Source organism: Mustela nigripes, chromosome 12 (genome assembly GCF_022355385.1).
Source record: "Mustela nigripes isolate SB6536 chromosome 12, MUSNIG.SB6536, whole genome shotgun sequence".
NCBI classification, from domain to species: domain Eukaryota; kingdom Metazoa; phylum Chordata; class Mammalia; order Carnivora; family Mustelidae; genus Mustela; species Mustela nigripes.
The window spans coordinates 106310941-106338116 of NC_081568.1; the positions used below are offsets into that span (position 1 = coordinate 106310941).

Genomic DNA, 27176 nt, shown 5'->3' on the forward strand with positions numbered 1-27176 from the left:
CATTTTAGCATTTGTGTCCTTCCAAATTATTGAAATTAACTGCCATTTTAAAATAAAATTCAAGGGTTAAAGTAATTTAAATTTTAATTAAATTTTGTTTCAAAAGCATTAAAAATGTTTCACAAAACCTCTAATTTTTATTGTATCAGAGCTTGAGTAGACCAGTCGCATTCAAACTGGAGTGTATGTACCCTCGGGTGTATGTGAAGACTTCCCAAAGCGTGTGTGGGTATGGAGAATTTTAAAGGAATTAATTTCCAGATCTTCCAATTCCATATGCATCCTCTCATAGAATTTCTCCATCTGTCTGAAAAGGCACTTGTGGCCAAGATTTTTCCTTTCCCGCTTTCCCTTTTTGCCTTTCTGCCGCGGTACAAAACAAAGGCCTACCTCACACCCATCCCAGCCCTTACCATAGCGTATTGCTCACCTGGGCAACTAAAAGGAGCACTTGGACTTTATTTTAGCCTCCCTTTTCTGATCTCAATCTCTATTTTTAAGAGTTGAGATGTTCTGGGCAGTGGTTAAGTGACTGGACTGTGGAGCCAGAGGGTCTGTGTGCAGATCCAGGCTCTGTGACCTTGAGACGTCATTTAAGCTTTCTCCACCTCAGTTTCCGCATCTATAAAATGGGGTTAATAATAGTAGGGTGTTGTGAGGATTAAGTGGACTAAATGGATTCATACATGTATGATGCTACTATGATTTCCAAAAATAATTCACTTTTTATGTATTATTTTTAACCAAATTTTATAACATATTTAGTTTTGATTAACTGAACACTATTACTAAATATAATGATGACTCAGTTGTCTTAGTTAATTTAACACTTAGAGCAAAGTGCTCATGGGAAATTTTGGAAAACGAATTCCTTTCTTTCTATTTTTTGTTTACAAGAATATGATCAATAAAAAGCTTTTAAGCATAAAATGTACATTAGGATAAAGTTCTTTGACAGAAGCAGAATGAAGATGAATTCAAGGAGAAAAATGTAAAAAAAATCCAATTGTTTGTATATTTTTAAAAATGAATGATGGTAGTTATCAATGCTGTGACATTTATTTTCGATTGAGTACATATAACAGGTGACATCATAATATTACTTTGAACTGCATATGTATAAAAGCATGTATTTAAAGTGGTCAATATTTATAATATACTGGAAATGACACCTTTTGTAAGTATTTATGGAAAAATGTAGAAGTCAACTTATGTTCCTGACCCTGGAGGGGTATGTGTGCATGTGTTTGTGTGTATCTTTTTTTAAAGATTTATGTATTTATTTTAGAGATGGATGGAGAGGCACAGGGAGAGAGAAGCTTAAGCAGATTCCACGCCCAGTGCAGAGCCTAACGCAAGGTTCAGTTGCACAACCCTGAGATCATGACCGGAGCTGAAACCAAGATTTGAACACTTAACCAACTGCATCACCCAGGAGCCCCAGTTGATATATATTTTTAAAGTGTAGGTGTGTATAAGGAAAAATACTCAAAGACATTGGAATAAAACACTGACTTGTAGGAGTAAAGATGTAAGTGAAAGTACTGACATAAAATTACCTTTTCAATTTATGCCTTCTGAGTACTAGGTGTTAAGAATATAGGTATTGGGATGCATGGGTGGCTCAGTGTTGGGCCTCTGCCTTTGGCTCAGGTCACGGTCTTAGGGTCCTGGGTCTTAGGGTCTTAGCCCCTCATCGGGCTCTCCACTCAGCAGGAGCCTGTTTCCCCCTCCCTCTCTGCTTGCTTGTGATCTCTCTCTCTGTGAAAAAAATAAAAAAGAATACAGGTATTAAGAATAGTATCTTCTTTATCAAGTTGGGAAACTAAGTACAATTCTGGAATTCTGAGGCTTCCCTAGTGGAAAATTGGGTTGATTCTGTGTGAACTAACTTGGCTGAGTATATCCAAGTGCTTCACAGAGAAGGTCAGGGCATGGACATCACACACACACTCCCAACTTGATTAGTGCATAATGCCTGGAAGAGAGCCCTTGCCTTGAGGGGGACCTGGATTTGTCCTTTGATCTCTTTGTAGAGAGGTCCCTCTCAGAGTGGATCTTGTCTTGAGGCCAAAATGGGGAGGCTATTCTGCTTGGTGAATGCTCTGAGAGTTTTATATCTTGCTGGAAAAGCAGCCATTATTACTACTAGAAGAGCACTAGCAAGGCCCTCCTCTTCCCCCGAAAAAAAAAAAAAGAGAGAGAGAGAGAGAAAGAGTAGGCCTCATGAGGAACATGCTAAAAATAGTGTTTTCAATGTAAAAAAAATAAAAACTGTTGCAGAAAATTCACATTCCCTCAGGTGTGTTTATTGCCAATTATATTTATATCAGTTTGACATTCTTATTTCGTGCCATGCTGCAAGATGAAAGTTTGGATACCATTTTCTTAGTGGGCAAGTTTCATGTCAGCATATCCATAGTTGTAATCATAATGAGTATACAATGTTGTGTGCTGGGTTTTACACTTAACATTATTTTCCAGATCCTTGCCAAGTTAAGTCAAGAGCTTTTAGAGGAGTGATATGATAATACTATAGCCATATTTACACCAACTGCCACAGAATCTGAGGAGAGCATGGGCTTTAGTTAATGTGATTTCTTATGGCCTATTTTCATGGCCCCTTGAGACCCAGGTACCAGCTTGTTGGAGACTGGGGTAGGATTATCCAGGCCTCCTCTGAGAGACTGAAGCTTTGGCATAGCTTCCTGAAAACTTGGTGACCCTGCCCCAGCCAATCTGGAAAAACAGCATCCAGGGACATAAGGTGTTTATGAGCATTTGAGAACGTCACCCCAACCCTGCCCTGAGCCCTAACTCTTCTCCATGTGTTTGTTCTCCTACACCCAGTCATTAATTCCCAAGGGTTACATCCTATGGCCAAGTCAGAAGTGGCATAAAGCCTAAACTAGTTGCCTAGAGTCTTCATAAAGTCTGTGTGATGTTTCTGTGAAATAGTTCCAAGGAGGATTTAATTTTAACATTAAGACAGTGCTACTTTAAACAGTGAGGGAAGTTTGTATTGGTGGCAATATACATTAGTTTAATAATATTGGAGGGAAATGTGATAATACAGATCAACAGCCATATAGATACCCCCACTGTTTTTACTTATTCCTGAAATGTTATTATGAGGGAATAATTCATAATGCATAATAGTATAATAGTGTAAAATGTATAATAGTATAAAACTGGAAAATGGTTTAAATATCTAACAGTGGAATAATGGTAAAGTCTATTATATTAGCCAGATAGAATATATATAGCTAAAAAGAAAATTATAAGGAGTATGCAAAATACAGAAAAGTATATATGAAATAATGTTAAGAGCCAAAAAGAAAAGAAATGAATCACAAAATGATATATTCACTGTGTATATAACTATGAAAGATAAGTAGATAGATAACAATAACATTGGGAAGAAATTAACCTTTAAGAGAAAAAAAGACAAAAATTGAAGGATGACCTAGTCTGAAGCAATCATAAGATTTATTGACTTCACTGGTGTGAAGGGACATGTAAGAGAATAATAGTGATCTCAGAGCTCAGCCTTGAGTTCATGTGGGAGGCCTGCGTGGATTTCCTGGTACCGGTTTTCTTTTTCAGTTTTAGACTCTCTTTTTTGTGTCCTAGACTTTCTTGTCTAGAAAATACTGAACTAGATCCAAGCTATAAAAATCAGTTCTTAAAATTCCAGGAGAAGTTACTATGGAGAAATGAAAAAAAAATGGATTTGGTTGGAAAGTAGGATTAGAATGTACATTTTTTAAAATCCTATCTTTGCTTGCATTTTTAATAAAATATCGTTAAAAATAAGCAGCTGCCATCCTTACCCAAATACTTGTTTGCACAATACCAGGATATAATTGTCTGAGGAAAATCTGCAATTATAGTTTTATATGGAAGAGTGTAATTTCTTAATACTATGGTCTATTAGTAGCATTGTTTTTGTTACCTCATTTCTAATTATTACCAGTCTAAAAAGTGGGAACAATATCTCATAGTAGCTAGATTTTTATATATCTTTGCCTAATACATTTCATTACTAAACAAGCAATAACAGATTTGTAACGGGTTTATCACATCCTTAGGAATTTTCTTCATGGAGTCTCTTTTGAGAGATCTTCTAAAGAGTAAAACTAATTTTAACTTGAATCACTGGGAAATCTGCTTCTGGGAATAAAAGGGATCTTTTTATTACCAAAGTTGGATAAGAAGCAGGAAGGAAATACGTAACGGTTAGCTGTAAACTAGGGTTCTTTTATTAGGAATTTACTTTGATTATATTTTATCTGAAAAGAGCATTGTGATACTTTTTAAAAAATCATCTTGAAGATTCATCTGTATGTCTTTTTGTTGCCTTAAAAATTTGTGTTTGGCAGCGTTCTAAAAAGCAGTTAGACTAACAGACTGCTGTCTTATTCTGTGTTGCTCATAAAACATCTTTCCTGCACAATAGTTGTCAGATATTAATATCTGATTATCAATGAATTAGGTTGTTTGTCAGTTTGTTCTTGAAAATCCTTGAATTTTATGATTGCTGATTCACCTCTCTATTATACCCCAACATCCCCAGCTCTAAAATAGTGTCACTGTTTTGGTGAGTATTTCAGAAATAGACTTAGTAAGCCAAAAATGGTCACCATTATGTAATATAGTGGAAGGGAAAAAAAAAAAAAGAATTAATGCTTGGAAAGAACAAGCGCCCAATTGTTTTCCTTTAAGACAAAAATAGAATAAATGTAATGCCTGCAAGTTGTTTCATGCCGAAGTGTTGCATTTAGTCCTTAGCAGGCTTGGCAGTGGCAGGGGAAGACTCTGTTCTGTTCTGGAATCTGACATGAGTCTCAGCTCCATCATTTCTGAGTGCTGTGACCTTGGGCAGGCCACCCCTCTGAGTAATTTTCTGCAGGATGGGTGGAGGCTAAATGAGGGTTCTGTCTAGCCCTGCCAACCCTCAAAGGTTTGACTAGAGAGAGGCAAACCGAGAGTGTCCTCTACAGACGCCACAACCCATCAGGTATTTTTTTTAAAAATGGATGTTCCCACCAGAACAGAACATTTTAATAAGAACATTGATATGGGACATAACAAGGCTTTTAAACAGAGATTTAGAGTCCTTTTTGTCTTCATTTAAATCTGTTTTATTTTTCTTTCTGTGACGCTATATAAAAATCTCATCAATATACAAAATCATTCTGAGCCTCAGATTTTCTCATTTTCTCTGGATGAGAGCTTTGATTAGCTTTTTACAAGTTCTTCATTAGTAATTGGCTTGCTCTTTTGTTTTTGTTTTTGGCTGTTGTCTCTAATAAGTTTCTGTTCTATCAAAGAATTCTTTGAGGAGGCTCTGAAATATGCTACTGTGTGTTATGTTACAGAATATTACAATTTAATATTCTTTATAAAATGCAACCAACAAGTGCTATCGGGATTAAATGTTCATTTCTTCTTTTTGATGCTGGTGGCTGGGTTGGGTTGTTCAGTCTTATCATCATGACTGACCTAGTTGTGCAGCCGTTCCTGTTTAATTAATAGACATTTACATAAGCTCTTTTTCCCCCAGCAAGCTTCATAATGGTCTTGTTGGTTATCTCCTCTCACCCTGTGAAGTATCAGCAGTTCTATTTCTATTTTGCATATCAAAATACAGAGAGATTAAATAATGTACAACAAATTGATAACTGAAGAAGTTTGAGAACTCAGGATTCTGACATATTAATGGTGTTGCTTAAAGCAAAAGCCTATATCGAGTCTATAAATATATTCAAACTCTGCTTTCTAATCCAGGAGTTGGAGTTAGGACTGTCAGCAGCCCAGGGAGGGAGCCCTTTGTAGATGTATGTAGGAGTGGGAGAATTAGTTTCTGGACTCCCTCTGGAGCCTTGAAAGGAAAGTTTTTGTTAGCAGAGGAGGTGGTGTCTATAAGAACTATTGCTGTGATGTTTGTAATTTTTAATAAATATTCTAGGAAGTCTGGTGGCTTCTGTGCAGCATATGAATTTGAAGAACTCTCCTTTTTTTTTTTTTTTTAAATCTACCTTTGCAACACAGTTAAGATTTTATTCTAATTAACTGGCCACAAAATGTCAACAGGTGCAACTTGGGCCAAGTGTGGCTTCCCTGAGCTCCCCCTGCCTGTCCAAAAAACAAGGAGAAACTTGCTGACCTTTCAGGGTACATGGGCAAGACTGACGTTTCTTTCCCACTTGAATCTATTTTTAAATATTCTCTCACTGTCCTTGTATCTATAACCTCACACACTCATTTGGGATAGGTGGCTGTCCTGGGATATTTCTCTCCTCACCCTGTTTTTCCCTGTCCCTTTTCAAAACTATAAGAAAGAATTGCTTGTACTTCAAACCTTGCTTCTTTGTCTTGGCTAGGTCTTGATTACTTCCAGAGAATTCTTTGGATCTTCCAGGAGTCGCTTCAGTTATTTAACAGTGTCGCCAACACAATAAACAAAAATGGTGTTTTTTTTCTTCTCTAACTTTACCAAACTTCTCAGTCCTACCTAAAAGGTGGAAGTCTGTGTGCCCCTCACTTAACTCCCTCCCCACTAAACTTGGAGTCATCTCTTTCTTAGAGCCTTCAACCACAGGCTTCTCTTCCCGCACCCCAAGTCCTGCCAGCTGTTTCAGGCCGGATGAAGCACCACGTGTTCAGGAAGTCTTTGCTGCCTCCCACCAGTCCAACTGACCTCTCCTTTCTCTGAATTCCTATATTCCTGGAATTGTACTTTCTGAGTGCTGCGCAATCTGTTATGTGTTACAGTGATTTCTATAACCCTTGAATCGTGGGTGCCCTAATAAGCAAGGGGAGAGATAAGAAGTGGGGAGGAGCTGTCCTCTTCCATTTGAGTCCAGCTCCCTCTGAGCTCATATAAGTATACACCCTGTGTACAGCCCGGTGTTTCCGACTGCACTGTACTCAACACAAGTGTTACGGAAACCTCTCACGGTACAATGAAATAATAGTTGAGGAGGCATCAGGATCTCACCATGAGTACCACTCCACGGAACAAAGAGTCTTTCCATCCACGGGTCCACAGGCCTGGGCTGCCTCTCATTTGTTGGCAAGCTCATCTCTGGCCTCCAGCGCTGCCGGCCTTCCTCAGGATTCCCGACACCTCAGAGCGGGAAACCTCTCATTCTCTCCTAGTGTCCCTGAGATCCCTACAGTCTTCTCTGGAGTGGGAAGCCTCCTCATGTCTCTTCTCCAAATGATGAAGAGAAAAATCCCTCCCACAGAGGGTATCTCTCTGCCAGCTTTTCTGGTTTCTGCTCACAAGTCTCGCTACTACCCCCACTCCCAGCATCAGGCCAAATGAAATTTCTGTTCTCCCTAAGGATCGCTTTTTCCATTCTCTTTAGAAATCCTAAGTGGAGGGGACTGAGTGGTGAAAAATGTATTTGACCTTTGAAATTCTCTCCCCAGAGGTCCAAACCAGAACTTGGAATATGGGGCGGGGGAGGGGGTACAGCTGGATTGTAAACCTCAGGAGCTGAGATAATGGGATGTTCTTTTATATCTTTCTATAACCTAGAACTAGACTACAAACTCCATGAGAACAGATTTTGCTTCTGTCTCAAGTATGCTTATATCAAGTATGCCAACAGTGGCTGGCATATAGAATTATGCTCCATAAATATTGCTTTGAGTAAATGAATGGGCGGATGGAGAGGTAGATGGTTGAATGTTTAGCATGGAGTCTCACTCACGATAGGTATTCAGTGATATTTATGAACACATTCGTCAAAAACATGTGAACTGATACAGGAGTGAGTTATGTATAAATTCGTGAGTTTATTATATATTTTAGTAGTGTTTTTTAGTTTTTTAGTCTGAGTAACACACCTTAGGGGGATACTGTGGTGTGGCAGGGGGTAGGCTAACTCAGAGAATTAAAATATGCATCTTGGCACATCAATTTTTTTCAGTAGTAATATAGGGTATTATTTTTTGGAAATAATAAACACCATGGAAGCCAATACATAGATCTTAGAACGTATTGCATAGTTGGCATTTTTTTTTTTTTTTTTAAGATTCGTTTACTTATTTGAGAGAGAGTGAGCAGGGGGGAGGGGTAGAGGAAGAAAGAGAATCCTGAAGTTGACTACCCACTGAGCACAGAGTGGGATGCATTGCAATGCGGGGCTCAATCCCAGGACTCAGAGGTCGTGACCTGAGCCAAAAATCAAAAGTTGGCCACTCAACCGACTGAGCCACGCAGGCACCCCAGTCAACATAAGTTTTTATATGGAGAGTTATTCCTGGCATGCCTCTAGACCCTCTCCTTTGTTCTGAGATGAGTTTTGGAAGAAATACTTGGAAAAACAGATACTGAAGTTCTTATCTAGAGACTCATAAATGTACAGAAGGTACTGACCTGGTTTTGTGACAAGGAGAGAAAATGTTTCTTTTCCTTGATCGTCCCCACAGCAGCATAGGGGGCCACTAGGGCATCTCCACAAATATCCCCCTTATAAAACAGGCAGCATTTGCTGATAATTTACATTGGCACAGTAGCATGTTTTGTCTAGACAGTGATTCCACTAGTATTTATTGAGTGCCTACTTGGTGAAAGACACTGTTATGCATGCTGAGATTAAAATAGTAATCAGAATCCTTCCTCTGCCCTCAAGGAATTTGAGTTTAGTAATGGAAGATTCCTGTAAACTATTACCGAGGCAGAATGGTGTGGATCTAACCAGTAGGCTTAAGCAGGAGGTGCAGTGGGAACACAGAGGGAGGGCACCTGGTGCAGGACTGGGGTAAAAGAAAGCTGAGATCTGTGGGAGGGAAATGGGCATGAGTAGGTGAGAAGGGGTGGAAGGGTATTCTGTACAGAGAGAACCTCATGTACAAAGGTTTGGTAAGAACAATAGTGTATTTGGGGAACAGCAAGTAGTTGAATGATAAATTGTACATAAATATAAGTAAATACCTAGTTTTCTAATGCTGAATAGGATTTTTAAACGTAAAAATGATAAGAGAAGTGAAAAAAAATACAGATTTAATTAGTTAATATTATATTCCACATGTAAATCATCCTGAGCAAAATTTAAGGACAATGAACAATCTAGAAATTTAAGGTATTTTGAATATTTCAGCATCTTTTACGGGAGCTGGTGTTATTCGTCTGTGTACCACTCTAATACTAATATTTGAACCAGTGCATGGCTCACGGTGATGGTTGAGTGAATGAAAAGAATTAGTGTCCTCAAAAGTTACGGAAGAGCGAATACCCATTAATAAGAAAATCCTCACTAGACAAAGAGTCAAGAAAACGGGAGCAGACATTTCAACTTGAGAGTCATCCTTGGCTCTTTCTTTTTTCTCACACAGAACATTGAATCCTTTTACAAATCTTGGTGGCTCTCTTTTCAAAATAAATCTCCAACCTGACCATTCTCTCCCACCCACACTACTATCACCTAGTGCAGGCCACCTTCCTCTCTGAGCTACTATACCACATGCTAGCTGCTCTTCTGCTTCTCCTTCTCCAATATCAAGACTAATATTTGAAACTGTAAATCAGACTATGTCACTTTCTTCAAAATCTCCCCAAAGTCTCCCCGTTGCACTCATCATAAAACTCCAAATCTTTTCCATGCCTTGCAAGGCACTCCATGATCTTACCTTTGGTTCCCCCTCCAGGCTTCCTTTTCCCACGACGATCACCCTTCATTCCACGTGGCCATCTTGTCTTCATACTGTGTTTTGAGCACTGCAAGCACTCTCCCTCAGGAGGATCTTGAGGTCTTTGCCCTTGTTGTTCCCAAGCTGAAATTACTCATTTTCCAAAGAATTATGTGGCTTGCTTTTTACTTGGTCAGCTCTCTGCTCAAATGTTACCTCTGCAAAGAAGCCTTCCCTCACCAACTTGCCAAAAATAGCATGCCTCCCCATCATTCTCTATAAAGTTTTTTTTTTTCCTTTTACCCATTTGACCCTTTCTACTTTACTTAATTCTATGTAAATCATGTAAAAAGAGCAAAGGAAAATTCTTAAACATACCTCTTCTTCCCTCCCCACCCTTAGGCATCAGAAAAAAGCATATGTGAACTTCTCTGGAAGGATGCACTTATAATACTAGGCCTCAAAGAATTACTGCATTTATAGTTCTACTAGGTCACAATTTAAAAAGTACAGAATTTATAACAAGCCATAGAAGCGAAAGCTTAACAAAAACAACAAACTGAGTATCAGATGCTCAAATTCGTATCCTAAAAATTTTTGATGCAAAAACACAAATAAATATGTTGAATATAATTATTAAAATGGAAGAAAATACAGACAGTAAAAATACAGGAAGAAGAGGCTATCAAAAATGATCAAGTAAATTTAACAAACAACCAAATGGAACCTTTGAAAGGAAAGCAATCTAATTAGAAGGCCTAAACTAAAAAGCAGATAAATATAGTTAAAGGAAGCATTGATGCGTTAGAAGAAGACTCTGAACAAATTATACACATTATAGAAAAAAATTAAGAGAAAAATGATAAATATAACAGGCCAAGAGACACTAGGGAGGGAGGAGGACAAAGATGTGTCTAATAGGAGTTCCAGAAGAAGGAACTAGAAGGAATGAAACAGAATGAATATTCCAAAAAAGCTAATGTTGAGGCTTTTCCAGGATTGCTGAAAGGACTCTGATATTCAGATGCAGGAAGCTCAGTGAATCCAAACAGGATAAATGAGAAGGAATCCACACGTGGATACATTACAGTAAAACATCAAAGGGAAAGAGAAGATCTTATAAGTGACGATGTGACCGAAAGTTCACTTCCAAACAGACAAAAATGGAAGCCAGGAGAAAAAAATGGGATAATATATTCAAAGTGTTGAGAGAATGTAATTGTAACCTAAAACTTTTTACCTACAAAAAATTATTTTCAAAAAATGAGGGCAAGATAAAGCATTAACAATAGGGGGCATTTACCGCCTATAGATCTTCACTCAGGGTTGTTCTGAGGGACATATTTCAATGATAAAAAAAAAAATGATTCCAAAATGAATACTTGAGATATAGAGGGAAAATGGCAAGCAAACAGAATAGTCAGATGTGAGTCAATTTCAAACACTGAGTTCAAAAGATTAATAATTTCTAGTTTAATAAGGGATTAAGAAACAAAAGATACAGCTGAAATACTGGACCATGATAGTGCAGATATCAGGAAGGAATGATCAGAGTTAAACACCCCAGGGCACTTGAATTATTTGGGAAAAAGGCAAATATACTGAGTAACTATATTTTATCAAGTCAAACGTTTACTTAAAGATGGTGGGATAATTTCAAATTCATAAAAAGAGAAAAAAACAATGAGAAAAAAATTGAGCCTATACTCAATTCAATGAAAAGTAGCAAAGGAGGAAAAATGAAAAGCAAAAGAAACATTAAAAATAGAATAAGGGACGGGCACCTGAGTGGTTCAGTCGGTTAAGCGTCTGCCTTCAGCTCAGCTCATGATCCCGGGATTCTGGGATCGAGCCCCACGTTAGGCTCCCTGCTCAGTGGGGAGTCTGCATCTGCCCCTCTTCCCGCTTGTGCTCTCTCTCTCTTTTGCTCTTGCTCTCAAATAAATAAAATCTAAAAAAAAAAAAAAAAAAAATAGAATAAGGAAAAACTCTAAGGGGCAGCTGGATGGCTTAGCTGGTTAAGCATTTGACTTGATTTCGGCTCAGGTCATGATCTCAGGGTCAGGAGATCCAGCCGGGCATCAGGGTCTGCAATGAACGGGGAGCCTGCTTCAGATTCTCTCAATCCCTCTCTCTCTGCCCACCCCCCTCCACACCATGCACTCCGCCCCTCCCCCTGTTTCTGCACATGTACTCTTTCTCTCTCTAAAAAAAAGTCTAAAATACACTGGAACAAATTAAATTATACCAGGGATCGCAAAGCCTGTAAGTGAAGTAAGCACTCCATTTAAGAGATAGATTATAAAGGTGGATTTCTTAAAAACCTGTCAATGTTATTTTTATGGGAAATATATTATTTATATGAAACATGAGGATACACGTTGAAAGGCAAATGATATTTGAAATGCATAAGGTAAATGGAAAGTTGGTGTGGCTATATTTTTATCAAAAGTTCTTTTTGTAGGGCAGAATGCATAGTCAGAGATAAGTATGATCACTTTGTATTAAAGCTTCATTCCCTAGGAAAATATATGCATTTAAATAAAGCAGCTTCAGGATATATAAAGCAAAAATTGACAAACCACAAGCAGAAGTGGACAGATCCGCTATTATCGGGGAGATCTGAACTTCCTTGAAAATTCGTAGATCAAGTGGATCGGAGTCCATAAAATGTGGATAACACACAAAAACCCAGCTTGATCTAGTAATACATGGAGAGCACTGTAGGCAAAACTCAAAGTTCCATATTCTTCACATGTAATTCTTAAGCACCCATAGAACATTTAAAAATTAAGAACAACAAAATAAAGCCAAACAAAATATATGTAGGGCAAAAAATAGAAATAAGTACAGAAATCTATAAACCGGAAGACAAAGAAATTGCACAAACACCAACAAAAAAACGTATGGCAGGGAGTGGCATGTAGTTGGCACTCAAGAAACATCGATCTGTTCAATGAATAAAAAGCAATAGAAAACTACATGTGGGCACATGATGAAGTTTGAAATTCACCAAAGAGTGATTAAATCTGAGTTGGGCAGTTTTAGGTTATCTTGCTTTTACTCTGCTGTTTTCTGAGCTCTCTCAGAAAAATGTATCGCTCTTATAATTTTATGAAAGCACATTATTTTAAAATAAAAACAAATAGATTTTGGAAGAGGTGGACCAGAGAGGATTAAACACCCTTGCTGCCTCCTCTGGTCAGTGGGGGGAGGGCGTGCCATGTAAGACTGGACTTTGGACGTGCTTCACCTCTCACTCCATGGGTGACTTTAAACGTAATCCCTTTGAACCCATTCCCCAAGGTGGCAAAAAGAAAGCCTTCCTCAAAGAATTAATTACTCGGATAGGTGACCCCATGCAAAGCACTTAGTACAGTGTCTCATTCTGTAACTGTTCAATAGCGGTGTTCCTTTCCCTGCTGGAGGAAGCGGGCTTAGGAAAATATCCCTCTCCATTTCTAAGGAATGTACCCTGAGTGGAAGGCAAATTTGATCAGTCTGGAATATGAAACTGGATGAAAGCTCCGTATGTGAAATTATGTTTGGGCCCTCCTGGAGAGCCAGGAAAATTAAGAAATGAACCAAGAAATTCATCCCCTTTATGAGATGTAAGAATGAAGGTGCAGTATGATCATTTCCTTGTGATAGTCATATCTAATAGTTCTGAAACCAATTCACAGTATTCATGTCAGACTTATTTTATGAGACATTTAACCATTGCTAAATTAAATTTCATAGGAGAATGTGCCTATATAACTCCTCTGGAGTTACAGAGATAGAAATCTGACCCATCATTTCTATTTTCACGGAAAACCATTTAGCAGAACTTTGTTCCAGTAGAAGTGTTTATTGAGTTGTAAGCCTAACACAGTTCATTGGCTGCATGTATTTCCACACTGACATTTTTCTCAGTGCAGATTTGCATCAGTTCATTAGTACTGACAGCAGATGGTAGCACTTTCACACAAATTTACCTTCTGAATTGATCTAAGAAATGTCACTAAAAAGATCCTGACAGTTTTGATGTTCTTCCATTTCTGAAAATGGTATGTTAAACAAATAAGGTGTAGGATTTTAGATTTTTTTTGAACTCCTGCACATAATTCCCAAACTAAAAATGAAAGACGGCTTTCATCTCTGATTCTGGCTGTCTGAGGGAGAAAGTAGAAAATACAGATAATCTTTCCAGATAGCATGAGCCTTAAACAATCTCCATTGTAGAAAAATGGCTTTTAGAGAATATTATCCAGATTGATTGTCTACACTGATCAGATGGCTTGAATTATTTGTAAATTCTCTACCTTGCCTTGAATACAAATTGCCTGACTTGCAGAAGTAGTGGATTGAATGTGACTGAAAGCAGAGTATTGGCTCAGGTCATAAGGCTAACTTTGAATTCTCTCACTTCTGCAGCATTAGGATATCTCTAAGATTAATCACATTTTTAAACTATGGATCCTTTTGCCTTGAGTTAGGGTTAAGTCATTATAAAATTATCAGGCAAGAAGACTTAATATTTGAATAAGGGAATATATGAATTCTAATCACATCAGGGAAACTATTTTTCTACATTACATAATGATTATTGCATTCATAATAACTAAGGTTATTATGTCTTAAGGTATTCAGTAGTCTTACATATTTAGAAACAAGGATTTGGGGATACTTTTAAAATTAATTTTCCACCAGTATTTGAAAAGCAATTAATGGTTTGGTTAATTTGCCATAACTAAGAGAAGCTGTTGCATTTGAGAAAGTATTGGGTGTTGGCCATATACAGTTTAACCATGGAAGTGATTATGGATGTTTTTGACACGTTGCTAGAAGAGTGGTCATGATTAACAACATACTTAAAAGATTTATTTAACAACAAGAAGGAGCTTTTGGGTTCCAAGTGCTCTCAGAATTAAGGGACCCTTTTTATTTTGTTCATGGCACTTACTATTATTTGGATTATCTTGTTTCTTTATTTGTTCTATGTATTTATTGGCTGTCTCTTGCACTGGCATGTAAGTTCCATGGGATCGGGGACTTCGTTTATCTCTGAGATATAGTGATCTCTGTTACCATATCCAGACCTGTTCCTGGCAGACACGTAAGAGATGATCAGTAGACGTGTGTTGAATTAATAAATACTAGTTAAGGCAGGTAAGGGGAGCCTGAATCAAGCTGGACAGAAGGACTTGCTATAGGCATCACACATTTGGGGTGTGACCTCAGGATCTGCTCAGTGATGGGAGGAGGGGTAGTAAAAGAGCAGAAAAGAGGGAGCCCAGGCTCTGCTCTAAGAGGCCACTGGACAGACTCTGGAGGTGGTGGCACTTGGTGAGACCTACACCGACCCACACCCAGTCCTCAACCCTCATGCACCCCCAAAACTCCACACCCAGTGTCTCCAACACACAGTGGAGGTGCCTCCAGTTTCCTGTGAGTAGGTTTGTGCACATGCACACAGACATGAGTGTTTTGGGGTTCGAGGCCAGAGTTAGCAGCAACAACCACACGTAATTCTTTCCAGGGATGCTCTGAGTTCAGCTCCTCCTTGGACTGGCTGAGAAGAGGAGAAGAAGCCAAGAGAAGAAGTTAGGCCCCTAGTCCAAATCCAGCCAACAGGCTTGTTTTATTTGGCCCAGTCTATGTTGGTTTTTTTTTTTTTTTTTTTAAGTGCCAACATTTAAATTTAGGAGGCTTTACATAAAAATCTGGATTCCTAGGCTATTTTGACAAATGGGAAGACCTGGCACACAGAACCTGCATTCCCACATGGCACAATTGGCTGGAACAGAGTAGCAAGCCTAGTCTTGGCTGGGAGCACCTCTAGGCCCCCACAGTCCCTGTCACCAGCTGGTATAGTCAACTGACCTCGCTCCTTCAGGTCACCTGTGCGATGTGTGTAGGTATTTGTCTTAGATTGCTTGGGCAGCTATAACAAAATACCATCGACTGGGTAGTTTATAAACAACAGAAATTTATTCCTCACAATTCTGAAGTCTGAGCTCAGGGTGCCAGTCTGTTCTCATGAAGGCCTTCTTTCAGGTCGTACACTTCTTGTTGTGTCCTCACGTGGCAGAAAGGGGTGGGCTAGCGTTTAGGGTCTTTTTTATTTTTATTTATTTATTTACTTTTTAAGATTTTATTTATTTATTTGACAGACAGAGATCACAAATAGGCAGAGAGGCAGGCAGAGAGAGAGGAGGAAGCAGGCTCCCTGCTGAGCAGAGAGCCTGACGTGGGGCTCGATCCTAGGACCCTGGGATCATGACCTGAGCCAAAGGCAGAGGCTTAACTCACTGAGCCACCCAGGTGCCCCTAGAGGGTCTCTTTTATAAGGTCCTAAATCTCACTCCAGATGGCTCTACCCTCCTGACCTAATTACCTCCCAAAGCCCCACCCCCTGTAAGACCGTCACCCTGGGCAATAGGATTTCAATATATGAATTTGGAGAAATGCAAACATTTAGACCATAGTAGTATTTGCGGCTGCAGTCTTTGGCATAATGGTGAATCTACAACGTAAACAACCAATAATTTATTGTCAATAGTTGCTTTAGTGTCAGTACAATTTGTTCGAAGTAACTTGCTACATAGAAACCTCCTGGGGCTCCCCGTTGTTTGCCAAATGATGTGCATTCCCCAACCTTGGCTGCATCTGACCTGTATACTTCTATCTAGTCATTCTCTTACAAAGGCAGTGGAATTCCATCAAATGGGCTTTTGACTTCCAGAAACTGCCCTATAAGCTTGGAAAAGACAGAAGGATAGAAACAGATAAACAGAGGGACTCAGGGAGACAGACAGACAGAAAACAGAAGTATAACAATTTAAATAATGCAGGCCATTCTCCTGCCTCGTCCCCCTGCCATCTTACCCATCGAAAGTATGCCTGTTGCAGTACAGTCGGGCTCAAAACAACCAACATGTTGGCTTAGTTTCTGGAAAAAAAAAATGTGTTAAGATTTTGGTCCCCTTGCAAAGAGACAAATGAAATGCGTGGTTCAAATGGTCAAGCTTCTGGGCTTCGCAGACATCCTTGAGGGAAAACTGGAGAATAAATATAAACCAAAGAGAAACACCAGCTGACAAAGAGTTCAAGGGAACGGATAAAATTGATCTACAGTTCATATTGTGTAAAACAAAGCCGTGTGGCCTCCTGTCCTTGACTGTACTACTTTATCAATTCCTAACTCCTTCTCTCCAGCTTCTTCTCATGTTTGGATTATGAATTACATTTCAAAACTGAAATTGATCTGTATCTTAACTTAGTAACTTGGAATTTAAAACACACGTTTATTTTAACAAACCAGATTGTGCGTTTTAACTTTTTCGAAGTAACTCACACCGGCGATCCCGGACCAACTCTGATTCCTACAGGAGCACCCAGTGCTTGGACAACCCTTCTTTGTACTTCATCCCTGCAAGACGAATGAATTCATGACTCCTGTGTTAGAGAATTCTCGAAAAATCAATAGGTGAGAAACACCATCAAGATACATTGGTCTTTACTCTTACTTTAAAAGTGTAAATCTTTTTATGTGACTCTAAAAGCTAAGCTAAAAAAGAAATATTTTTTGTAATAATAGTAATGGCTAACAGCTATTGATTTTTGCTGTGTGCTAGGCACTGTTCTAGGTATTTTAGAGATATTAATATGTTGGATTTTTTTAACACCCCTGAGCTAAGTTCCATTATTTTACCCAGTTTACAGAGGAGAAAGCTAAAGCATAGAGAGGTTAAATGATTTGGCCAAGTTCACACAGCTTGTTAAGGGGTAGAACAGGGATTTGAGCCCGGGCATTTTCGCCTCAGAGCCATGTTCTTAACCACTCCCTCTGCTACCTTAGCAAATGCAATTAATTTTAACTGTCACATTGGAATCTCCAAGAGGAGTCAGGAGCCTCAATGCCTTGACTCCTCCTTTAACGACCTCAGTCTCTTTGGATCTCAAGTCCTTATCAGGCAATGGAGCGAACACTTGGAAATAACTGGGATTCCACATGGTGGGCACATACCTTCGAAGTCAGCTTGTCTCTACTGTTGGTGGTGATTTTCCACCACTCATCCAACATTAGAATTGCATGTGTTTTCACTTGTTTCCTAGGAGTGTCAACTATATCACGTCGTGGCTGAGCATTGTAGGGCCAGTTGTTGGGCTTAATCTACCTCTGAGTTATGCCAGAACCGCCTCTCAGGATGAATGAAGTGTCACTTGACAAGGTAAAAAGGAAAGCCTGCGCTGAATGTTTTGCTATTATAAAGATCCTGTTGTCTCTGTTGCACTTGGGGTCCCTACTGGCCCCATCAAATATTAAGTCTTCTTTCATCTTTAATAATTACGGCAGAATATGATCTGTTTGTTTAGGTTCCTGACCAACCTGTGCCCAAGCATTTAGGAAGCATTGGACTTTGCTATAATAACACTCACCCAACTACAGGAGTGGATGATTTTATTTCAGAATTGTTATTCTTGAAATAAGTCTTTACTGTTCAGTTAACCTTCTTTTATTCTCTTAGCTTTTGTTTTGTTCTTGTTCTTCACTTTCTTCCATTGAGCCAAGGAACCTAGAAATTGCAGCATGAAGAACAACGAAAGTGTACCTGGCCAGCCCGGTTTTAATAGGACAGATACCGTGCAGTAGTTCAACTCACCAAGATTTTGACATGGATTTATTTTTCCACTGGAAGCAAATTCTGCAGTAACCGACAGGCTGTGTCCCTCATCTAGAAGAACTGTTGGTTTGGAGTTGCTTGTTTTGTTTTTCATTTTATCTTGCCAGGGGCTGAAACTAAGACAAAAATATAATTGTTTCTTTAGAGAATCTAGATTCGTGTCTATTGATGCAGGATATACTTCAGGGTCACCTGAGAATCTTTTTTGACTGCAAATGTTGGGGTCAACCTCCTGGAACAGCCTCTGTGGAGTGATTATGACACACCTGCTTTTGGAGAACCTCTGATCTGGATGTACTGTTGGTGTGGTATTTATTCGTATTGTTTGGGTCTCCCAACAGGCCTTTTCTAATTCTGTGTATAGCTCCAACAAGCTGGACGTACTTCCTAACACTGGGCATTGCCCTGCGCCTCCTGGTCGGTAGGAATATCCAGGAGATGTGTGTCTGCAAGGCAGTCTGCTCAGAGCAAGCAGTCGGGAAGAGGGGATTATCTGCTGGCCAGTCACAGAAGACTGTGCTTGTGCTTTTAGTCTGTAGGTTCGGGGCTGATCTCTCACACAGGGAGCTGAAGTAGAGAACGGGTTAATTCAAACTGCTGGAAAAGCTAAAAGTAAATTTTAAAATGCTGAGCTGCACTTATTCATGCTGGGATGAGAGCCTGCTTACATGCTTGCTGGGTATCTTGGTATTTACCACTTAACATCTTTTCAACTTCTTCAGGGATTTCCACCCCCCCCCCCCAACTCTCCCTAATGTAAACACAGATCTCTCAGCAAGTCATTTCTCAGACCATGTCATTCCTAGGGTAAAAAAAAAAAAAAAAAACCTAAATAAAGGATAATAATATGTTGTCTGGATGATGTACTTGTCTGGAAATAATAGTTATCCTTTGCTAACAGGTTCTGAGATGATAGTGGTCAGTCACTGTAGGGACAGCGTGTAGGTTTTGTGTTGGTGTTGGTGTTGTTTTTAAGTTAAATTTTTTCCCCTCTGATTGATGAAGACCTAAAACTCATCAGGAGCATGAAAAAGTTCTGAAAAGGTCCCTTTCCTCAGGCTACTCTCTTCCTTTTCAGAATATTTCCACTTAACAAAAAATTTTAATTTTTGGTTGATAAAAATTTCCATTTTTAAGAATGCAGCTATATAACAGGCTGTTATCCCAACAGTCATAAAACATTAGAAAATATTTTGTTTTCTCAAAGTAACAGTTCTTACTCTGCAATATGAGGCTTTTGCCTCTGGGTTTCTTCTCCAGTTAATATAATGTAAAACCCCTTCAAGCAGAAATAAGGCTGGTTAAAACTGCTTCCAGCCAATATCCTGAACTCTGCTTTTGTGTAGCATTGGAAAACTTCCTTCACCTCTTTGGTCCTCAGCCGTGTGATTCGTGAGAGCAACTGCAATTCTCGGGTCTGTGAAATACAAGTGTAGAGATCTAGACTGTGAGTTTGGTTAGCTGCCAGCTGTGTGACTTGGGCTAATTGTCCTCATCTTCGTCTTTTACCATCTCTATGTTTAAAGTCCCTTAATACCCATCCCACCCACCTAACAAGAGCCAGGAGGAGACCAAAATGAAAGTCAACCTGAACGCGCTTCATAACCAGCACAACGGCACAGGGAGGAAGAGGGATGAGGGATAATTGGCCCCTTGCTCCTTTTCAGCGTCAGCATACCCTCCGAGCTCATTGCAGCCTTGATTCCTCCCGACACACATGGGCCCCACATTCTTATCTGGCGGTTGTTCGTGCTGGTTCCCACCTGGAAATGCTTTCTTCTCCATCTCTCTACTCGAGTCCCAACCTACTCCATAAAATGCACTCTCACAAAGCCATCTCTAACCATCACAGCCACCACTGGTCAACCTGCCCCTTCGTTACTTACTATACTTAGTCATATCAACATTTAATTGTCTCCCTTTCACTCTGATTTCTTTCCCACACCTTAATGATGGATTATAAGTAACTTACCCATTTGACTGGGTGGGTGAGAAGCTGTGTTAACCATTCAGTACTCGCTTACAGACTGGGAGTTAAAAAACAAAACTAACCATCCTTCTAACACAGATGTATTAGATAAAGAGGGGGGAAAAAAAAGACGCTAAAACTGCGTTTTTGCATCCATTTTTCTTCATCATACTCTTAAGATAGGAGAAAATGGAGGTCTGCATTGTCACAACCAGCTCTTACATAATTCACAGAGCTGATATTCCAGTGTGTTGGGGTTTTTATTTTTTTACCATTAAAATGTGAGAGTAAGAATATACAAATACTCCCTCCAGCAGATACCCATTGAGTTCCTCTTATATACTGAGTCCTAGGCTAGCTGCCAGGGATGATAAGCAGAAAGACATGACCCTGGCTCCTAAGAATGCCCCTAGTCCACTGGAAAAGACAGACAAGAAGATTCAGGGACAGAAGGTCGTGCTGTGGCAAAGGTGTGCAAAGCAAGCACGCGGGAAGGTTCATAGAAGAGGAATGTGAGTGGAGTCGTGACAAGCTTAGGATTTAGCTAGGTCAAGAATGCAGGAAAGCCCTTGAAAATGCATGGGGAAATGGTCAAGAGTTAGGTTGGCTAGCAGAACTACTGAGATTGGCTAGCAGAACTGGGGCTGGGTCTGGAGGAAATCGATGGCCATGCTGAGAATTGCATTTGGGCTGAAAACCAGAAAGAGCCATTGAGAATTCAAGTAGAGGAAGTGAAGTGATCATATGTGCATTTGAGAAAGATCCTGTATCTTTAAAATGACAATTGCATATAACTAACCACACCTGTACGTTGTCAGTTTTTTCACCAGCAGGTTCTGGCCCACAGGCTTTAGAAGGTTGGAGAGGGGGACGTGCTGGGAGTATGCCAAGGACATTTTTCAATTTTTGCCCAGGGGTCTTCCAAAACAAAACTGCCAGTGTCCTGAAAAGCCTGAGTCTTGGCTGTGTTACCTGGGGCAATTCACTCCACCTCTCTGAACCTCTCTTTACAAATGTATTAAATGGAAGGAAGTGTATTAGATCATGTAAAATCCAGTTACTAGTTTATGACCTATATATATGTTTTTATGAAATAGGGTATGTCTGGGAAACACTCCCTGTGTGTCTTCTTTATTCTCACACTACTACACTCACAACATTTCTGACTCTAGATGTGTGGGTTTTTGACACAACAAGCAATTCTGCAGTACCAGCTGGGATCCTACAATTCAGTTCAGTTCTGACACTATCAATCTGAAGGTAGGATCAAATCCTGTAAGTTAAGACTTAAGTCCCACAAGTTACACATCTGTTTATATAGGTATGTGTGTATTTGCACACGTGCATACTAGGTGGTAATGTAAATATATTTCTAACTCCAGGGAATGGGGATTTGAAAACTGATGGACAAATAAGATCCCTCCCAATTCTAAGACCTTTTGATTCCTCCCTTATACTGCTGGCCAGTAAGTTGCTTAGGGTTGTTCTAGAAGGATATAGGCAGTACTTAAGTACAATTGTGCCCATGGCACTGAGATACTTAAATATGCACATAGGTCCTTTTATAGGGCTTGTCTGTAAAAGTGCTTTCTTATCCTGAAATGCTGTAGTGTTCCTTCAAGCAGTACTGTAATGCAAAGGCCTTGCTTTTAAAACGTTTGTGTTGTCAATAGCAACACCTACTGGTAAAAGAGCCCAATTGCAAGTATCCTGTATTCTAGACTTAAAACTGAAAGTGATTTTAGGTATCACCAAGTCCCATTTGTAAATTATTAAGAACAAACTGGAAACTCAAATTTTTTTTCCTACATTGAAATACACTTTCATTGAGAACAAATAAAACCTATGGTTGCATTATGATTTCTTGTATTTCTCTGAAGCTTTTCAAATACCCAGAAATCACTGTTACAGCTGAGGCAAAAAATTAACTAAGCATACATTGATAGGTTAACCTGGAAATCATAGGTCAGTATATCTCCAGCCTATTGTGCATTGTAAATAACAATACACGTTGCATGCCAGATCTTCAGAGTTTAGCATGATGCCTGGCACGTGGTAATACTCAGTAAATCTTTGTGGAATGTTTGTATATGTGCTGAATACTAAGCGTGGGGAAAGATCTGGTGATCTTTCTGCAGGCACCAGGAATTGGACCCGCTTTCCTTTTTTGAGAACCATGACCCACTCTTTTCTTTGAGAAGATTTTTTTTCCCTGGCACAGCGGTGGTGTGGGATGTGTCTCCTCCCCTCATTTCTTCAATAGATTCCAAGAGAATAGCCAGGCCCTTACCTGCTTATTATTAGGGAAATGGCTAAATTAAACGTGATGCTGTATGGCAGTTAAGGGGAATGAATTCAATCTCCACATAGGCAGTTCTCATATATAGATTGTTGAGTTAAAACAGAAAACAGAAACTAGATGATAAATATGCATGCAACTTAATACTGTTTATATAAAAAATACACCAGTACCGCACATTTTCTATAGTACCTATTACAGTATATGTATCTGAAAACATGAAAAGTGATCTAGAAGGACACACCAAATTTGTAAGAGAGGTTACCTCAGAGAGTGGAGAGTGAGAACTTGGATCGAAAGAAATCAAAGATGTTGGCTCTTTTTATAATGCTACCCTTATCTAGCTGTAGACTGTGAAACTAAAATTCATTTTTAGAAAACATTTTAGTCCTTATAGATAACTTGGAAGCCACACAAACATTTAAAGGAGAACATTTTAAATGTGCCTAAGAGTAAATCACCCATGGGTCACCGCAGTTAAATTTTTGATGTATTTCTTCATACTAGTTTAAACATAATTAGGGTCATTCCGTATGTGGTTTTACATTATGATTTTTCCCATTTAACATTATATTGGCAGCATTTTCCCATGTCATATTGAAAAACAATTTAAAATGACTAGTAATCTTCCATATCAAAATGTTCCAACTAGTTCTCCTATTGTTGGACTTTTAGGGTGTTTCTAATTCTTCACTGTTTAGTTGGTATACACTCCTTGAGCACTCCACCTCATACATGGTCATGACCTGTGCTAGAAAGATAGTGGTCCATAAGGTAGACATAGTCCCCCTCTCAGAGAGCTTTCAGAATGTACGTAATGCAATGAGGAATGTGTGCAGAAACAGTTGCTCACATTTGGTTTCTTTAGGTTATACTATTACAAAGGGAATGAACAGATCAAAGGATATGGAGTGTCTTTAGACTTCTGATTCTTGTCGCTAAATTGTTCATCAGTAAGACTATAGGGATTTACATTCACAGCAGTAGTCTGTATCTTACCATTTCCTAAAAATCTTTGAAAATAGTTTTATTTTCCTTTGCTTTTATTATGGAAACAATCATTTTTCTCTTCATGTCCTGGTAAAATTTGCATGGATGCTCAGCTTTGTTTCTTCCCAGTATCTATGCATTTCTCAGTGCTGCTACTGTGAGTTTTCCAGCTTCTTTATTGTCCATTTTATTGCCCCAAATCTGTTTTTTTACTATCAGAGCTGACTGTCCATCTCTTGGTTCTATTACAACCAGAAGCATAGAGTTAAATAATTAGGATTTGTATGTAATTTTAAAAAAATATTATGGAAAATTTTATGTGTACTCAAAAGTAAATAATATAATGAACCCTCATGTACATCAGAATCAGAATCTGTAATTACCAAGATTTTTGACATATTTGCTTCATTTAACCTTAACTTTATATTTGCATAAATATTTTAAAGAAAATTGTAGACATTATGTCATCTGTTTTTATAGGTGTATACTAAATATTTTTCATTTGATCTATTCTGACAAGTTTTACATCAGTCTTAGATGTTAAAACATCTTTGGGTTCTTGTCCTCTGCTCTTCTCCTCAGGTAGAACTTTGCACCCTCTTTCGGCTTTTGCCTTTGCCAGTAACATTGGGGAACTTCCCTCTAAAATGGCCCACTGTTGGGCACCTGGGTGGCTCAGTGGGTTAAAGCCTCTGCCTTCGGCTCGGGTCATGATCTCAGGGTCCTGGGATCAAGCCCCACATCAGGCTCTCTGCTCAGCAGGGAGCCTGCTTCCTCCTCTCTCTCTGTCTACTTGTGATCTCTGTCTGTCAAATAAATAGATAAAATCTTAAAAAATAAATAAATAAAATGGCCCACTGTTGAACCCTCTTACACTGTTAGTAGGAATGCAAGCTGGTGCATCCACTCTGGAAAACAGTATGGAGGTTCCTCAAGAAGATAAAAATAGAACTACCCTATGACCCAGCAATTGCACTACTAGGTATTTACCCCCAAAGATCCAAAAGTAGTGATCTGAAGGGGCACCTGCACCCCAAAGTTCATAGCAGCAATGTCCACAATAGCCAAACTGTGGAAACAGCCAAGATATCCATCAAAAGAAGAATGGATAAAGAAGATGTGGTATATATGTATATACACACACAATGGAGTATTACTCAGCCATCAGAAAGAATGAATACTTACCATTGACACTGACATGAATGGAACTGGAGGGTATCATGCTAAGTGAAAAAGTCAATCAGAGAAAGAGAAAATCATATAGTTTCACTCATAAATGGAATATAAGAAAGGATCATATAGGAAGAGAGGGAATATAAGAAAGGATCATATAGGAAGAGAGGGAAAACTGAATGGGAAGTCATCAGAAAGGGAGAAAAACCATGAGAGACTCTTAACTCTAGGAAACAAACCAAGGTTTGCTGGAGGGGAGATTTGTGGGGGGATGGGTTAATTGAGTGATGGGCATTAGAGAGGGCACATGATGTGATGAGCACTGAATGTTATACACCAACTAATTATTGAACACTACATCTGAAACTAATGAGGTACTATATGTTGACTAACAGAATTTAAATTAAAAAATAGTGTGTTTTAAGAAGACCTCAAAAAAAAAATGGCCCACTGTTGCATAATTAGATCAGCCGGTACCATCAAAACAGAATGTGAACTGTATATTCTGCAGCCTGGATCCATGTAGTTTCACCACACGGAGACATTGCATAAATGATGTCAAACCATAGACAACTTCTTGTGACTGTTCTCAACTGTGATTAAAACCGACAGTAATGTAATATGTGACTAAATCTGCTCACTGCTGTGTAGCTTTAAACAATAGCTGGTTTCTTGTGAAGGAACCCCTTTATAAGTCTGAAAATTTACGGAACCTATTTTCAGAAAAATGTGTGTGTGTGATATATGTGGGTGTGTGTATGTATACATACAAACATCCCTGATATATATCAGAAAATTCTGCATACATGGGGCTCCTGGGTGCTGAGCTGGTTAAGCATCCTGCTTTTGATTTTGACTCAGCTCATGATCTCACAGTGGAGCCTGTTTAAGATTCTCTCTCTTGGAGAAATTAAGGAGTCAATCCCATTTACAATTGCACCCAAAACCATAAAATACCTAGGAATAAACCTAACCAAAGAGGCACAGAATCTATACTCAGAAAACTATAAAGTACTTATGAAAGAAATTGAGGAAGACACAAAGAAATGGAAAAATGTTCCATACTCCTGGATTGGAAGAATAAATATTGTGAAAATGTCTATGCTACCTAAAGCAATCTACACATTTAATGCAATTCCTATCAAAGTACCATCCATCTTTTTCAAAGAAATGGAACAAATAATTCTAAAATTTATATGGAGCCAGAAAAGACCTCGAATAGCCAAAGGGATATTGAAAAAGAAAGCCAACGTTGGTGGCATCACAATTCCGGACTTCAAGCTCTATTACAAAGCTGTCATCATCAAGACAGCATGGTACTGGCACAAAAACAGACACATAGATCACTGGAACAGAATAGAGAGCCCAGAAATAGACCCTCAACTCTACAGTCAACTAATCTTCGACAAAGCAGGAAAGAATGTCCAATGGAAAAAAGACAGCCTCTTCAATAAATGGTGCTGGGAAAACTGGACAGCCACATGCAGAAAAATGAAATTGGACCATTTCCTTACACCACACACAAAAATAGACTCAAAATGGATGAAGGACCTCAATGTGTGAAAGGAATCCATCAAAATCCTTGAGGAGAACACAGGCAGCAACCTCTTCGACCTCAGCCGCAGCAACATCTTCCTAGGAACAACGCCAAAGGCAAGGGAAGCAAGGGCAAAAATGAACTATTGGGATTTCATCAAGATCAAAAGCTTTTGCACAGCAAAGGAAACAGTTAACAAAGACAACTGACAGAATGGGAGAAGATATTTGCAAACGACATATCAGATAAAGGACTAGTGTCCAGAATCTATAAAGAACTTAGCAAACTCAACACCCAAAGAACAAATAATCCAATCAAGAAATGGGCAGAGGACATGAACAGACATTTCTGCAAAGAAGACATCCAGATGGCCAACAGACACATGAAAAAGTGCTCCATATCACTCGGCATCAGGGAAATACAAATCAAAACCACAATGAGATATCACCTCACACCAGTCAGAATGGCTAAAATCAACAAGTCAGGAAATGACAGATGCTGGCGAGGATGCGGAGAAAGGGGAACCCTCCTACACTGTTGGTGGGAATGCAAGCTGGTGCAACCTCTCTGGAAAACAGCATGGAGGTTCCTCAAAATGTTGAAAATAGAACTGCCCTATGACCCAGCAATTGCACTATTGGGTATTTACCCTAAAGATACAAATGTAGTGATCCAAAGGGGCACATGCACCCGAATGTTTATAGCAGCAATGTCCACAATAGCCAAACTATGGAAAGAACCTAGATGTCCATCAACAGATGAATGGATCAAGAAGATGTGGTATATATACACAATGGAATACTATGCAGCCATCAAAAGAAATGAAATCTTGCCATTTGCAACAACGTGGATGGAACTAGAGCGTATCATGCTTAGCGAAATAAGTCAAGCAGA

At 39.1% G+C, this 27176-nt stretch overlaps 1 protein-coding gene across 6 annotated transcripts in view; it reads left to right on the plus strand.

Moving 5' to 3' along the window:
- ATG10 (autophagy related 10) overlaps nucleotides 1-19166 on the plus strand; it is a 309264-nt gene extending 290098 nt beyond the window's left edge. For 3 of the 6 annotated variants that reach the window (XM_059418179.1, XM_059418177.1, XM_059418178.1), the window contains 3 exons: nucleotides 17019-17116; nucleotides 17746-17861; nucleotides 18159-19166. In XM_059418179.1, coding sequence (XP_059274162.1) covers nucleotides 17019-17116; nucleotides 17746-17845 — 198 coding nt within the window. In that variant the 3' untranslated portion in view covers nucleotides 17846-17861; nucleotides 18159-19166. Of the gene's footprint in view, nucleotides 1-17018; nucleotides 17117-17745; nucleotides 17862-18006 lie in introns of all 6 variants that reach the window. The other 3 variants (XM_059418180.1, XM_059418181.1, XM_059418182.1) reach the window with 3 other exon arrangements.
- The last annotated feature ends 8010 nt before the right edge of the window (nucleotides 19167-27176 follow it).